This window comes from Rhipicephalus sanguineus, chromosome 4 (genome assembly GCF_013339695.2).
Source record: "Rhipicephalus sanguineus isolate Rsan-2018 chromosome 4, BIME_Rsan_1.4, whole genome shotgun sequence".
NCBI classification, from domain to species: domain Eukaryota; kingdom Metazoa; phylum Arthropoda; class Arachnida; order Ixodida; family Ixodidae; genus Rhipicephalus; species Rhipicephalus sanguineus.
In genome coordinates this window covers 79,806,215-79,821,538 of record NC_051179.1, presented here as the reverse complement: position 1 = coordinate 79,821,538, position 15,324 = coordinate 79,806,215, and the positions used below count along the sequence as shown (strand labels likewise).

The window sequence follows — 15,324 nt, the reverse complement described above, 5'->3', positions numbered from 1 at the left end:
CACGGGGGTTTCCTGCTCAATCACTTTTGCCCACAGGAGGAGGAGAGGGCAAATGTAAAATATTACTCGGCCTTAACGGTATAGCTGCTCTAGCTCCAGTTCCAGAAGAACGCAGTTCAAAAGGTCAGGGAAAAACACAATAAAGAAAGCTAACGGCGATCCGCATTCTCTCTGTTGCATATAACGCTAAGCAAGTTCTTAACCGGATCTCTTGTTTTAAGCGTGCACCTAGGTAAGAATGATATAATGGTTAAAGGTGTCACTTCTCTGCGTTCTCTCCTCCACTCAGCATCAGTTCCTTTCCGCATTCACACCCTCACACGGCTAGTATAAAAGTGGGCCCGAGTTAGGGCCACTTCAGCAGTTCTTGGTTTTCCAACGATACTACCGCCACAGACATGGTAAGCAAAGTTTGCATTGTCTTGCATCCGAGGTCGCTTAAAAGTGCAGGAAATTAACTGCTCACAGTTCGCTTTGATACAGCCTTAACGCCTACTAGATAGCGACTCGAAAATTTATGGCAATTTAGGCCAGTGGAGAAAGAAGTACCTTTCGCCTACGATCTTCTTATCTTTGCCTTGTTCCCAATATTCCGCTTTATTGTCTAGATCGGTTTTGAGAACCTCGCAGAAATTCTTTTTTACTAAAGCTAACTGATGTCTAGGGTACAATGAAATGGGACAATTATTGATTACAACATAAGTGGAAATATCGTTTACATTTAAAAGTTGGGACATTACGTTGTCCTTTCCAGCAATGCGCGTTGCAATTCTAAAGAGATACAAAACTGAGGAGCCTAATGCACGAATCTTCTCAGGTCTCTCTCTATATTGAGGCTAAATTTCGTCTGATTGGTACAGTATAAAAAAAAAGAAACCTGAGATTTCTTGTGTTTAAATCAGCGTAAATTCTTTCGTAGGTCGACACCCCGTAAGTACCAGTTTCCCCGCATAAATTCTTGTTCTGCTTGACATGACAAGTATTTTTAAATATATAGAAGCTGCAAAGAGAAACCCGCACAGTTTCAAAAACAAAACACGTGGTCCCCTTGCACTCACGTAAGCAGGTGTAGTTTTTTGCATCAGAAATATGATGATTACCATCATTATTTAATTATGCCTAGCACGTGAACAAGGTTTTTCGCTTTAATCGTTGACTACCCTGCATTAGGCGTGTTTTGACTATCCGAAAGTTCCAGACTTCTCCTATTCATCGTACATTCCGTCTGTCGTTTCGCCTTCACTAACCCTCCCCCCCCCCCCCCCCCTACCCTCTTGGAACCAACCTCTAAGACAACAGGCTATTTGCAGTCGAGTCAAGTCGAAAAAACTTTATTGCAAGGGAATTCAAGACCTCCCAGGTCCCCTGGGTCCCCGCGCGACCCCACCACACTCAAACGTTCATGTACACATTCTATGGGTGGCACAAACCCCAGTTTTCTGTACTATATCAGGTAGCCTCGTGAGCCCTATGACAAGGAACACGCGAGCGCGTGTCGAATAGCCACAAACCCCTATTCAATCGAAACTCGCATGGCGCTGCCAAACATAATAAGGAAGGAGTGACGCTTTTCAACGAAATGTTGTCACTCCCAACACGCATCTGCCGTTTACGATGCGCGAGATCTATCGCAGAAATAACAGCTCGATATTGTACGACCTGTTGTAGCGCTCACACGCAGCAAAGAGCAGTACCGTTTATTTAAATCATATTTTGCTGTATCTTGATTTCGTGCGCTATACGCACAGACAAGCGAATAGAAAGGCTGTGTCTTGCGGGGAGCTACAGACAGCGCACGGCCGCGCTCTGCTTGGCATGCGCACGCTCTACTCACGAACGGTCCGCGAAACGCAATCAGCTGCAATCCTTTTTCAGCACTGGCGAGCCGAGCGTGGTGACATTTAGACAGACCGCGGCGCTCTTTACTCTGTCTTTCCGATAGTTGCTACCGGGAAAAGCCACCCATGTGGTTAAACGATATTTGCCGCGCGCTCGCGTGTTCTCTGTCATTGTGCTCACGATAATCCATTATTCCATAACTTGGTTTCCTCTGTAACCCCCACCGCAGTCTTCCTGTCTCATACAAGTACGTGTAATGTAATTCGTTCGCAAGCTCTTTACGCATCCACAATTTCTCAAGCTTCTTTCTAACTTCCAAGTTTCTGCGCCCTATAGACAGTGCCGGCAAAATGGAATTATGTTACACTTTTGTCATCATCGAGTGTAGTCCTTAGTAACCTCGTAATTTCGCAATGTCTACGATATTCGCAAAGAGCTCATTACTTTTTTTTTTGTACTTCTTCACATGACCAGAATCTTATGCTAATATCTTTTAGATATGCATACTCTTACGCTGATCTTTTAGAGCTGCCTAATAATTCTAACAATCACAAACAGCCGTTCCCCTCAGAAGCTATTATTCTTGTACTACTCTTTTAAAAAGAAACATTCAATTCTGCTACAATACTTTGTGGTTCCTTGTCTTGAATCACTCATTACAAGCCATCCGCAGTATCTACTAATAGAACTTGTGCAGCTCGATATCTCGCATGAACTGCAGGCTGCTCACATGACCGCCATCGATAATTACTCCTATTCTTTCTCACAAAACAAAGAAGCAAAGAAAGAAAGGAAACCCATTGCTCGAGCGTAACAATAACTTGATTACTATTACTTCCTGCAGCTCCGTGTCTTCGTTCTTCTGGCGCTGGCTTCCTGCACCCTCGCTGGATTTCTCCACGGCGGCCACAGCCTAGGCAGTGGGGCTGCCTTAGGCAGCGGTGTGGGCCTTGGCAGCAGTGTTGGCTTACCAGTGGTGCTGGCCTCACCAGCTATGGTCTTAGCCACGGAATCGGCTACTCCGGCCTTACTGGCTTTGGTGTTGGCCATGGCCTTGCCTATGGACCAGCGGCCAGCTACGCTGTTGCCTCCCCAGCTGCTGCTGGTACCGTCTCCACTTACCATGCTGCGCCAGCCGTGACCACTGTTCACGCTGCCCCAGCTGTCACCACTGTTCACGCTGCTCCGGCTGTCGCCAGCTACGCTGCTGCTCCAGTCGCCACCGTTGCCGCTGCCCCAGCGGTGTCCCGCGTGACCACCTACCAGTCCGCCCCACTTGTCGCCGCCGCTCCAGCTGTCGCAACCATCGCTGCTGCTCCAGCTGTCTCTCGCGTGACCACCTACCAGTCCTCTCCGCTTGTGGCCACTGCACCTGCTGTTTCTACCACCTTCCATGCTGCTCCAGCCGTGTCCCGCGTAACTACCTACCAGTCCGCTCCAGTTGTTGCTGCTGCGCCAGCTGTCTCCCGCGTTAACTACCAGGCCTCCCCAGCTGTGACTAAGTTTTACCAGAGCGCCCCAGTTGTCTCTTCTGGGCCATCTGTGTCCCGCGTTAACTACCAGTCCGCTCCAGCTGTCGGTACCTTCGCTTCGTCAGCTGGCACCAAGGTATTCCAGTCTGCTCCAGTCGTTGCCGCTGCCCCAGCTGTCTCCCGTGTCAACTACCAGGCCGCCCCAGCTGTGACTAAGGTTTACCAAAGTGCTCCAGTTGTCACTGCTGCACCGGCTGTGGCCACCGTGGCCGCTGCTCCAGCCGTCTCTCGCATCGCCACCTTCCAGTCTGATCCATCTGTGGCTGCGTACGCTGCTCCAGCCGTCACCAAGGTCTTCCAGTCTGCCCCAGTCGTGGCTGCTGCCCCAGCTGTGGCCACTGTCGCCCATGCTGCCCCAGTCGCCACCTACGCCGCTGCTCCAGCGGTTGCTACCGTTCACGCTGCCCCAGCTGTCACCAAGGTCTTCCAGGCAGCTCCAGTCGTCGCTGCTGCCCCAGCTGTGGCCACTGTCGCCCACGCTGCCCCAGTCGCCACCGTCGCCGTTGTCCCAGCTGTAGCTACCGTTCACGCTGCCCCAGCTGTTGCAACAACTACTTTCCACCACGCCCCAGCGGTTGCTACCGTCGCACACGCCGCCCCAGCCTTCGCAGCCTATCACGCCGCTCCAGTCTATGGCTACGGTGTTGGAAGCCTCGGCTACGGGGCTGGACACTATGGACTCGGCCATGGTATTGGTGTCTACGGCCTGAACTATGGCTATGGTCTCGGCACTCCCTTCGACTACACCACCCTCCTCCGCAGGAAGAAGTGTAAGTAAAACACAAAATTTATTCAATGGCTCAGTGAAATGTTACCCAATTCAAGCTGATGTTCAACGTGCGTTCTCTTTTTCTTGCAGAAATCGGTCTACTCTTCGGAGGACACGGCACTTCTACAACATGAACAAATCGAGCTTATGCTCAATTGTGCATAATGTTAAATATTGTTGCGAAATAAATGTTACTAGATGTCCAATATTCTTGTTGTTCATGAAGAGCATAATTCAAGTAGTATGACAGCGTGGAAGGCGCTGTGATGCCTGGCGTTTTAAATGCGAAGCATTTATTAGCGAACCTCTGGCACTTTGAGCGTTTCTATCTACGTATCTATCTATCTATCTAGCCGCCTACGTCTGGGTGCTCTCATGATCGCCTCCTTAACTTGGTGTAGACCAAAATTTGCATGGGAGGGTAAGAGGATTTGACGAATATGATTGCCGGGTCGTGACATGAATAACGTTAAAATCCTTTCGCGTACGTCGTCAAACCCTTTCCACTAGACACGTGTGGCACATACCCGTTCACCATGGGCCGCGGTGTACGGGTATGCGCCACAGGTGATTGACAGTTTATATCTACCCAGGAACGGCGAGAACAGACATTGGTAACTTAAATGCTAGAGCGTTAAAGAAAACCAACATCGGCAGCGTTGACTCAACGAATGGAAAGAATAAAAATTAGGATCCCAGCAGGAATCGAACCCAGGCATTCTGCGTGGCGATCAGGTATTCTACCACTGAGCCACGCCAGGTCTGTAAACTGGTTTGGAAAAACAGCCTACGCAGGCATATTATGGGTGCAACATAAATTGTGGTTGTGGTGCTGGCTATCTAATTTTACAAGAAAGCAATAAACACTACATACTCCTACGATGTGTACTCCTACGATACAGGCGTCATATCAGATTAACGTATGTAGTTCCAGTGTTGGCTCCGCTTTTATAGCAGTCTAATAAACATTACGTTTGTATTTCTATGATTAAGCAAGCTATATTGAAGCATTGCTCGACCCCGGAGGAGTACATTAACGAAAGTTACGTATGATATCCACATCACCGCACCGTATAAGTGCACTTCGTCCGCCAGAACGACGCAGTGTCCTCTTCATTTCTTACGAGGCTGGGCGATGGCCTCATGCTGACCGAGGATGATGCCAGATTTATTGACAGCCGCTTTGTAGACTAGGCTACGTAGGCCACATACGCCCAGGTAGTCTACGAATACGACAAACACCATCCACTGATGTTGGTCTACGTAGCGCTATCCAGGCCTACCAGCCAGGGGCGTAGCCAGGAGGGGGGGGGTTCAACCCCCCCCCAGAAATTTTTCAGTTTTGCTTGCGTATATACACATGCGCACATACAAACGCACGCACGAACATACATAAAGTACGGTTGAAACCCCCCCCCCCCGAAAAAAATTTCTGGCTACGCCCCTGCTATCGGCCTCGACGGCCTATACCTCACCAACGCGAAGGGTGGCTTCAGGTTCCAACATGTCGCCGGCTCTGTCGACAGACAATTTGTCGACGAAATGACCGAGGCATCCAGGAATTCCAACAGCTTTACTATACCACATACTTCACTACACAGGGACCCCTCGTCACCACGATCACGACCGGATCCTATAACAAGTCATGACCAGCTGCTGGTGCTCACTGATCACGGTGATGATGCCCTTGTTCAAGAACTGTCAAGAACTTGCACACATGCCCACGGGTTCGTGAGATGTGCGGGCGTTCTCGGGACACGTATAAGCACTACATATCAGCTAACCGCTTCGGGTGTTGGTAATACCCACGTTGAAATTGGCAGCGTTACCCAACCGTAAACAACTGGTTATATAACACATATGCGGCTCTTCAACATATATATATATATATATATATATATATATATATATATATATATATATATATGTGTGTGTGTGTGCTTATAACATTTATACAAATCTCTAGCGTCATTCTGTAACGTTTCGCGCAGTAAAAAAAGTTACGCCACACTCACCTACCCGCCGCATGCTTCGCATAACACCGACTCCCACAGTACGTGGGATCTGCCGAATGTTTTTCTTTTTTTTTTGCAGCGATGGCGAGTTGTTTAAATCACATAATGCTGCTGTGGGGGAGATGCAGCAGCACTTTTACCGATGGATATGGTTTTTATCGAAAAATTACGGGTTACATTTTTCGGACGATGGAAAGAAACAAAACCACAGTGCTATTGAAATTAAGCAGTATTTCGTTATCGAGTTCAGGCGGAGTACCATGTGAATGTATGCGCCCAATTCTTCTCCTTCCTCTTTATGTACTGTCACCTATATTACTATGATAGCCATTTGACACAACCTTAATTGAAAACAGCAGCCAATGAAGCCAAGGAAGGTTATTTCTACTATTTAAATGTACTGTAGTAATTGCGATATATATGGGAAGAAAGAATTAGGACGAAAAGACCTCTCTGCCGGCTGTGACCGGACCTGCAACCTTCTGATTACGCGCCCGTTGTTCTCACGAATTGCGGTCGCCCACTTGTTCACTTATCCGGTACTTATATGCGCACAAACATGCGAGTGTTAGTCAGCGCCGCTCGTAGCCATTCTTTTTGCCATATGGCGTCACGTAGCGCGTGAACCTTTAACGAGCGGGGCCTTGACCAATAAGCCCTTCGCATACTATCTGAGGGCATCAAGTCTGCCCGAACAAGACCCTCGCTATGAATGAATGACGGAAGGAAGTTCTGAGGGCCCGTTTCTCTGTGTGACACAACATTAATGAAAAACAGCAGATAATGAAGCCAAGGAAGCTATAGGGGACGTTCATTGTGTTTCTTTAACTGTTCTGTAGTAATTTGTTTTACCATTCGCAGAAGTACTTTCATCCCAAAAATAAATCAAGAGGGCATATTTCTGCAAGATAACTATTGTAGAGCTCTCAAGTGAAATAGTGTTCTGGATTAGAACTTAGAAAATTAGGACGTCGGAGCTGATACCAAGGGATGAGAATCACGGCCGAGAACGGCAAAGGATTAAGTGTACCGGCAACATTAAGAATCACAGATTCACCGCAAGGGCGAAGCAATGTATGTGATAGCGACAAATTGTAATGTTTTGCGAAGTAAGGCTGGCAGCTAACACTTTTGGATCCGATATCGCGTAACTCTACAAAACGCTGGTGTAAGAGAACACGGCCGCTCCCAGGACAGATGCTCTTTCTGCACAGTCTCTTCGCGTTGAGAGCGCACCACGTAGAAGGGTATACGAGCTGGGCGCTGATGCTTGCCGAGATAGAACGCGCTAGTGATCGCGACAGTGCCCTTAGAATCAAAGTTCACATGTGCTACCCGAGCGAGCTCCCCCCCCCCCCTCGCGTCTTTTTATGCTCGTTCATGACGGGCGGGGTGTTTCCTCTCCGCTTGAGCATTCGTCGGCAGGGCTAACCCGCGGGGGGAGCATACCGCATGTGCCCTCCGAGCGACGGAGATGCGCCGGCTCGTTTGATCTCTGCCTCAGCAGCGTTCATCACCCCCGCTCGCGCGTGTTCACCCGTGGGTAGAACATACGATGCGCGGGGGGATGTTATAAAGCAAAACAGCCATCTGGGCTAGTTGGTAACGGTTCATATCTTAAAGCAAAAAAGGCGCACTGCGGGAACAAGGACATAATAAGGGCGGAACAGACGACACAAAGCGCACTTAGTGCGCTTCGTGTCGTCGGTTCCTGCCTTCTTATGTCCTTGTTCCCGCAGTGCGCCTTTTTTGCTTTAAGGGATGTTATCGATTTGAGCTTTATACGGAACATGACAGCGACGGTGACGCCGACGGCAAGAACCCGTCGAGAGTGCCCATGTATTATCCCCCGCTCACCCTATGCCTCTTCTGGGGCTTGTGAGGCATTTTCTGAATAAAAAAATAAGTAATTGCTATCGCAATAAAATGTAATCAGCTCGCACAGGACATGATGGGCTGGAGTTCATTGGGAGATGACCTTCGTCCTGCAGTGGACATAATACCGGCTAATGATAATGAGGCAAGTATTCCAGTGGAACAATATAAAGACCAGAAAATTACTGCGCTTGCGGAAGGCGACTGCATCATGTACAACGATGGTAGAATTCTTTGGTATTTTTCTTAGCAGTTTAGTCTGTTTTCGGTGGCCCTCTAAGCAAGTATAATGGCAGCGAGAAAGTTATGGCTCAAGCTTGTTCTTTGTTCACGCTGTTATGCATTGCAATATTTCTTCTTTGCTCTTTTATTTGACAAGTTTATGACGCAGTACCCCTGTAATTTATCCTATCCCCTTCTGTCAAGGTGTACACAACTGTGTACACGAACTTCGGAGGCGCGTCACACGTCACTTGTTTCTTCAAATGGCCTCAAACTCATTACGCACATTCGTGCAGGCTTCCTGAGTGGACAACTAGCGGTCGTTTAACTTCATTGTGTTACGTATTGCTGTATAGGATCACTTTACTGGAGGCGCTCCAGTAGGACGCCATCGCGATCCACTAGAACGCAATCGTTCCACGTGTCGCGTTATAGGACCAGCGTCAAGAGTATTTCTTTTCTCCGCTCAAAACAAATACAACCAAGAAACAACCTGTGCATGCATTTCGGACCTAATCTTTGATTCTATGTATGCAATTATTGAAGCTGACTGATGGCAGAATGATTAGATAATTAGTTACATGCTAGTTAACAGCTTTACTGAAACTCACACAAAACAATTACTGAAACTCACACAAAGCCATGCTAATTTGACGAATTAGCAGACAGTGCATCATAATTCGTGAATGAAGGGGCTATACAACGCTTGCTTTCTTTTGATTTTTTTCTATTCGGAGTAGTACATCACAGAAATATGCATTTTCTGTGACAGAACTTCAGGATCCAAAGGTTAGTCGCACGAAATGTATGTGCGAAAAATAATGGAAGAAATTTTTTTTCTGCGTGTAAATATTTGAGGCAGATTATTACAATTTTCCACTTGGAGCACGCGAGTGTTGAAGACGCATCTAGTAAGAAGGTGTAAATATTCTCAGTGCTGCACTGCTGAATACTTCAATCTGAAGAAGGTTAGGGAATAGTTTTCCTCACCTCAAGTTTGCAAGCGCCCATCTAAAGCAGGCGCTTCAATGCTGCAAAATTTGCTCCGAGTGCAGCTGACTAAAAAATTAGGGAAGTTTATCCTATTAATGAATTAATCAATTTATTGTTTTTATTGTGTTGAGCGACTGTTTATCGTCCCTGCGTAGTCAGCACAACAATATGTAGCTCTCTCTGTGAGAAATGATTTCAAACCTACAAAAGAATTAGGAATATTCACCTATGTCTGAGTAACAGCAAATTAAAGTTTTATTTATCACACGTGAGGTCACTTCTCATACTTCTTGATTTAGGCTTACTGCTGCCACGATCTCATGGTTGCGGAGTAGAATAACATACAACTATGCCATCCTGCTTCTGTTTCGCTCTACTTGACGATTTACGCCCCCACAAGCACAAGCACGAGTGGAAACAGCACAGGAGCCGGTGTTTTTTTCATTGTCTTCATCTGTGACCGGGTCTGCAGCCCACCCTGTTTCATGAATAACCCTTCGGTTAACCTGTTAGTGTCATTTTACATAATTTCATGTCTGCCGATACAGACATCGCTTACTCTAACTTTTCAACTTTATAAATGCCTGGGACGGCACTTATTCATTGCCAGCAAGACAGTTATTACATGCATTAGTTATCAAATAGCGCCAACTGTGCATATTGTACAAGACTATTAAGACCTGCTGCTATACCTAGTACCGATTCTACATTACTTGCCGGATACTGTGGAGCACGCACTTTCATCGCTAATGCTTTATTCTGGAAGTACTGCTTATATCTAACCAAGTTTATCAGAGAAAAACTTTCGAGCGATACACATAGCCGTTCCAATAGCCAACAAACGCCAGTCATGTATTGGCGGAAACGCTTCCCACGGATACGTTTCACCATCTAAAGGCTTCATTCTGGTGGTTTCAACGTCCCGATGAAAGTTCATGCGTATCAGTGCACATTCTATAGTTTTTCGGTGAATACAGTCAGCCCACAGTCTATTGGCTTTGACCTAGTTTTGAAATTTTTAGCAGTTATCGCATTTCGGGCCATTCCCAAGGTAATGCAAGGAACTGTGTCGCCGTCAAAGAATTACTGCTTTTTTTTGGCATTCATATACTTGACAAAATGAAGCTTTTCGGCACTCATAATGGCCGAAAAACGGCAATGTTACGCAACTGCTCGCGTGCACTCCCTTGCAGTGTCGCTTGTTATCGACAAACTCGTGGTACGGGACTGGACAAGTACTACAGCGCTGAAAGTCGTGTAATGAATTCTCCATGTATAACTTATCGGCGCTACTTTATTCAGTAGCGCCAACAAGTCACGCACTCATCTAAATTCTGGAGTGGAAAGGAAAGTAATAAAGCGAAATGCATCGCGCGACTCAGACCGGCGCGCTCTTGCGCTTTCCTCCAGATCAATGACGCCTGAGGGACGCACCGTTGCCCCACACACGAGTGGCTCGCGTACGTTGCGAGCGTCCGTATTTTAACCCTCTCCCGCCGTCACCGTCTTGAACGCCAGCTGCCATGCTTGCTCTCTCTCTCTCTCTCTCTCTCTCACCTTCAGAGTGCGCATGTTGCATCATCACCCTTTGCCTACAGGGGGGCAAAAATAAAAGATAGCCTAGCTTCGACGAGAGTGCCGCGAGTGCTCCAGAAGCAGGTCCGAAAGAAGGAGGCAGTGCTTAAGATTAGGAAAAGCAGAAAAATATGTTCCAAAAGAACGAAACGGTGATCCGCATTCTTCCTGCGGAAAACAGCGTAGAGCGCGTTCTCAACCGGATCTCCGTGGTTCTTCGTGCGTGCATCGAACTACGAGTGAAATGGTGACTGGAGGTGTCGCCTTTTCTGCATTCCCTCCCTCGCTGCCCGAGTATCCTTTCCCTGTCGCTTTCACTCGTCTCATGTGAGGTATAAAAGTGGGTCGGGGAGTGGGGCACTTCAGCAGTCCTTGGTTAGCCAACGGTACCACTGCCATCACCATGGTAAGACCAAGCTACCTTCAAGATTTACATCTTAGGTCGATCGACAGTGTTCGGAGCTTTCGCGCTTCGACTTTGGCTTCTGCCGCACTCCTGCTCAAGCACTGAGGCTGGAATTCTCATTAGAAAAAATTCACATAAAATTTAGGACACTGTAGCACTGTAGCTATTCACGATCCTGTTTGACACCAGACTACTTTTAAAAACCGCTGTTAGGGCTCATTCAGTTTGCTTCCTGGTTCATCAGCATTGATTTTTCGGCAGTTATTTATTGGCTGTGTGAAATGCACAATTTCACGAGTTCCGCACCCACACTCTCTCCTCGGCTTCCACTGAGTATATTTCATAACGAGAGTGCTAGCGCTATTTCAGAAATTGGGGTTTCTGGACATAGCCATGAAGACTAGATTTAATATGTAGGGTATTGTCCTTATAACAATGGAAATCATTGGCTGCTGATATAGCGGACATAGTGCTCCAGACGATAATCCACCGCAACAGCTCATTTTACCTACGCCACTACACGGGTCTATGGGCATAAAACTTGCTGTTAATGCAACTGACCACCCCTGCTGTTCGAAACATTCGCAGAATTATTGTGAATATGATATCTCCATTGATAAAGCACCAGCGTATTTTCATTAACATACAGGAGGTCCTGTGCCTCATGTAACTAAACACATATCCATGTTAATTTAAAAGATCCCACGTGAGTTCCCATTTTTTATACACTAATAAAATACAAGTCACAGTTACTAAGGAGTGTCAGGAATTGTATAACAGCTGTCTACTCTTTTCATATATATTTTATGTGCCCCTCTTCAGGACTCTTTTGGTATACACTGTAAAATGGAAGGAGCTATGTAAGTAGCGTTTAGACGAAACAATTTTCAAGCCAAGTGATAACTCCTGGCATAGAAAATGAAGTGTCTACATATAATTCTAGTATAAGTGGGCGCAGTTCGCTGCCTAGGCAGACCCTCGGCAGCAATCACCTTAAGATTCCATCTTTCTCCTATGAATCGGGGCAAAAGAACGCCGTCTTGTACAGGTGACAAGCCCCGCTTCCTGCGCTGTTATCTTTTTCTTCCTTCACAGCGGGTTTCCATTGTCGGTATTGCGCCTTCCTAATTTAATGAACAACCAAGTTGAAACGTTTAGTCATGTTGAAAGCCATGCATGTTAGTCAGGCACATGGGCTTACGGCTCACTCGAAACATTGATTCCTAGAAGTAAAGGGCATGCGAGATTCTCTCAGATTTTGTGCCCAATGCAATGGGTTAGAACACTGTTAATTATTTTTTTACAGTTCCGCGTTTGCGTCGTCCTCGCCCTGGCCTCCAGCGCCCTTGCTGGATTCATTAACGGTGGCTACGGCCTTGGCAGCGGTGTCGCACTCGGCAGTGGTATTGGCCTCGGCAGCGGTGTTGGTCTCACCAGCTATGGTCTTAGCCACGGTATTGGCTACTCCGGCCTCACCGGCTTCGGTGTCGGCCACGGCCTTGCCTACGGACAAGGCGCCAGCTATGCTGTTGCCGCCCCAGCTGTTTCCCGCACTGTCTCCACGTACCATGCTGCTCCAGCCGTGAGCACTACTTACGCGGCTGCCCCAGTCGCCACCGTGGCCGCTGCCCCAGCTGTTTCTACCACCTACCACGCTGCTCCAGCTGTCGCCACCGTCGCTGCTGCTCCAGCCGTCTCCCGCGTGACCACCTACCAGTCTGCTCCAGCTGTCGCTACCTATGCTGCCCCAGCTGTCTCCCGCGTCACCTACCAGGCTGCCCCAGCTGTGACTAAGGTCTACCAGTCTGCCCCAGTTGTGGCTGCTGCCCCAGCTGTTTCTACCACCTACCACGCTGCTCCAGCTGTCGCCACCGTCGCTGCTGCTCCAGCCGTCTCCCGCGTGACCACCTACCAGTCTGCTCCAGCTGTCGCTACCTATGCTGCCCCAGCTGTCTCCCGCGTCACCTACCAGGCTGCTCCAGCTGTAGCTACCTATGCTGCCCCAGCTGTCTCCCGCGTCACCTACCAGGCTGCCCCAGCTGTTACTAAGGTCTACCAGTCTGCCCCAGTTGTGGCTGCTGCCCCAGCTGTTTCTACCACCTACCACGCTGCTCCAGCTGTCGCCACCGTCGCCGCTGCTCCAGCCGTCTCCCGCGTGACCACCTACCAGTCTGCTCCAGCTGTCGCTACCTATGCTGCCCCAGCTGTCTCCCGCGTCACCTACCAGGCTGCCCCAGCTGTGACTAAGGTCTACCAGTCTGCCCCAGTTGTGGCTGCTGCCCCAGCTGTTTCTACCACCTACCACGCTGCTCCAGCTGTCGCCACCGTCGCTGCTGCCCCAGCCGTGTCCCGCTTCACCACCTACCAGTCTGCTCCAGCTGTCACTACTTACAGTGCCCCAGCTGTCACCAAGGTCTTCCAGTCTGCTCCAGTCGTTGCTGCCGCCCCAGCCGTCGCTAGCTACGCCGCTGCTCCAGCTGTGTCCCGCGTGACCACCTACCAGTCCGCCCCAGTCGTTGCTGCTGCCCCAGCTGTGGCCACCGTCGCCCACGCTGCCCCAGTGACCACCTACGCTGCCGCTCCAGCTGTCACTGCCGTCCACGCCGCCCCAGCTCTTGCCACCACCACCCTCCACCATGCCCCAGCCGTTGCCACAGTCGCCCACGCCTCCCCAGCTTTCGCTGCCTACCACGCTGCCCCAGTCTACGGCTACGGTGTTGGAAGCCTCGGCTACGGCGTTGGCCACTACGGTCTCGGTCACGGCATTGGTGTCTATGGCCTGAACTACGGTTACGGTCTTGGCACTACCTCCGACTACACCACCCTTCTCCGCAAGAGGAAGTGTAAGTATATTGAAGCATTCGCTAAGTCACTGATTTTTTTTTCTTTGTCTCGAATGCAGTGTCTCATGTGAACTATTTCTTCGTTGCAGAAATTGGTCTACTCTCCGGAAGACAAAGCATGTTGAAGATGAAAAGAAGGTCGTCTTGAGCTTTGTCACTGTTGTTCATATTGTTAAATATTTTTATGAAATAAATGTCTCCACTCAACAAAAAGAGATGGTTGAAATGTTCATGGTGTATCAGCGCTTGGCATAGCCTACGACTGCGATCTGGATTGATTATCCCTCTTTAAGTGTTCCTTGCGGACTTATTAAACAATTATTTCTCGTCTACTACTCATTTCTGGGCGTTCAGAATAGTAAGTATTCGGAGCAGCAGTGTCACCGTATCAGCAACAATAGTTATTCAGGGTTCTTACTTAGGCCTTTGAGCTCACGTTTATTAATTTGTTGGTTCTAATATAGGGTCAGAGCTGCGGTATATGCAGGGCTCCAGCTAACTACAGCGATACTTCTGAAATATGCCGATGCTCTTTTCTGACGACGAGACCAAATAGCACTTTCTGACTATTGCATGAAATACTCACGTGTACTTCGTGTTCTACTTAAATACTTACCTATGCAAGATTAATTACCTGACTTCTAATGCAACCAAGCTGGGCAAAATATTCCGATTAGAAAGTTGAAGAGCGGTGTGCAAAGCGTTCGATTCGACAGCTTCGATCTGATGTCACTTAAGTATTAGTGTTTTTTCTGCTTCCTGCAGATGCCCACAAAATACAATAAAATATCGCGTAACATGCCTGCGTGCGCTCCGTAAGGCATTACTGCCTAAAGTTCCGTGTACGAACTATATGCTTTGCTCGCGGCGGTTCACGACAGTGATAGCCAGACGCAGCGGCTATCGCTTGTGCTGCCGAGCGCAACAGGTTCTTCATGGCACAGCCACCAGCACCAGCACCAGCACCAGCACAGCCATCAGGCTGTACTGTCGCCTTTTAGGCCACATAAAACGCGGCCGAATGAGATTGTCGTTTGCAAGCGGAAGGTTAGAGATTCCCAATCATGACGCGCAAGCAAACGTCACGTAGTTTTTTTTTGTTTTTTTTTTTGCTTTTTCATGTCGCGGGCATCGGCAGAAAAACAGTAATACTCTAAAGATAGAATGATAGAAACTGTATAATTTGATATTTTGCAAAGCTATCTAAAACTTTGTCACTGGTATTGCCCACCTTCATTGCTTTGAAACTAGATAA

At 48.2% G+C, this 15,324-nt stretch overlaps 1 protein-coding gene across 17 annotated transcripts in view; it reads left to right on the top strand.

Moving 5' to 3' along the window:
• Nucleotides 1-14,282, top strand: part of LOC125758066 (uncharacterized) — a 55,026-nt gene extending 40,744 nt beyond the window's left edge. Inside the window, exons 5-8 of one of the 17 annotated variants that reach the window (XM_049414722.1) lie at nt 3,099-3,263; nt 12,937-13,071; nt 13,192-13,218; nt 13,354-14,282. In XM_049414722.1, coding sequence (XP_049270679.1) covers nt 3,099-3,263; nt 12,937-13,071; nt 13,192-13,218; nt 13,354-14,140 — 1,114 coding nt within the window. In that variant the 3' untranslated portion in view covers nt 14,141-14,282. Of the gene's footprint in view, nt 1-3,098; nt 3,315-12,936; nt 13,249-13,276 lie in introns of all 17 variants that reach the window. The other 16 variants (XM_049414718.1, XM_049414721.1, XM_049414717.1 and 13 more) reach the window with 16 other exon arrangements.
• The last annotated feature ends 1,042 nt before the right edge of the window (nt 14,283-15,324 follow it).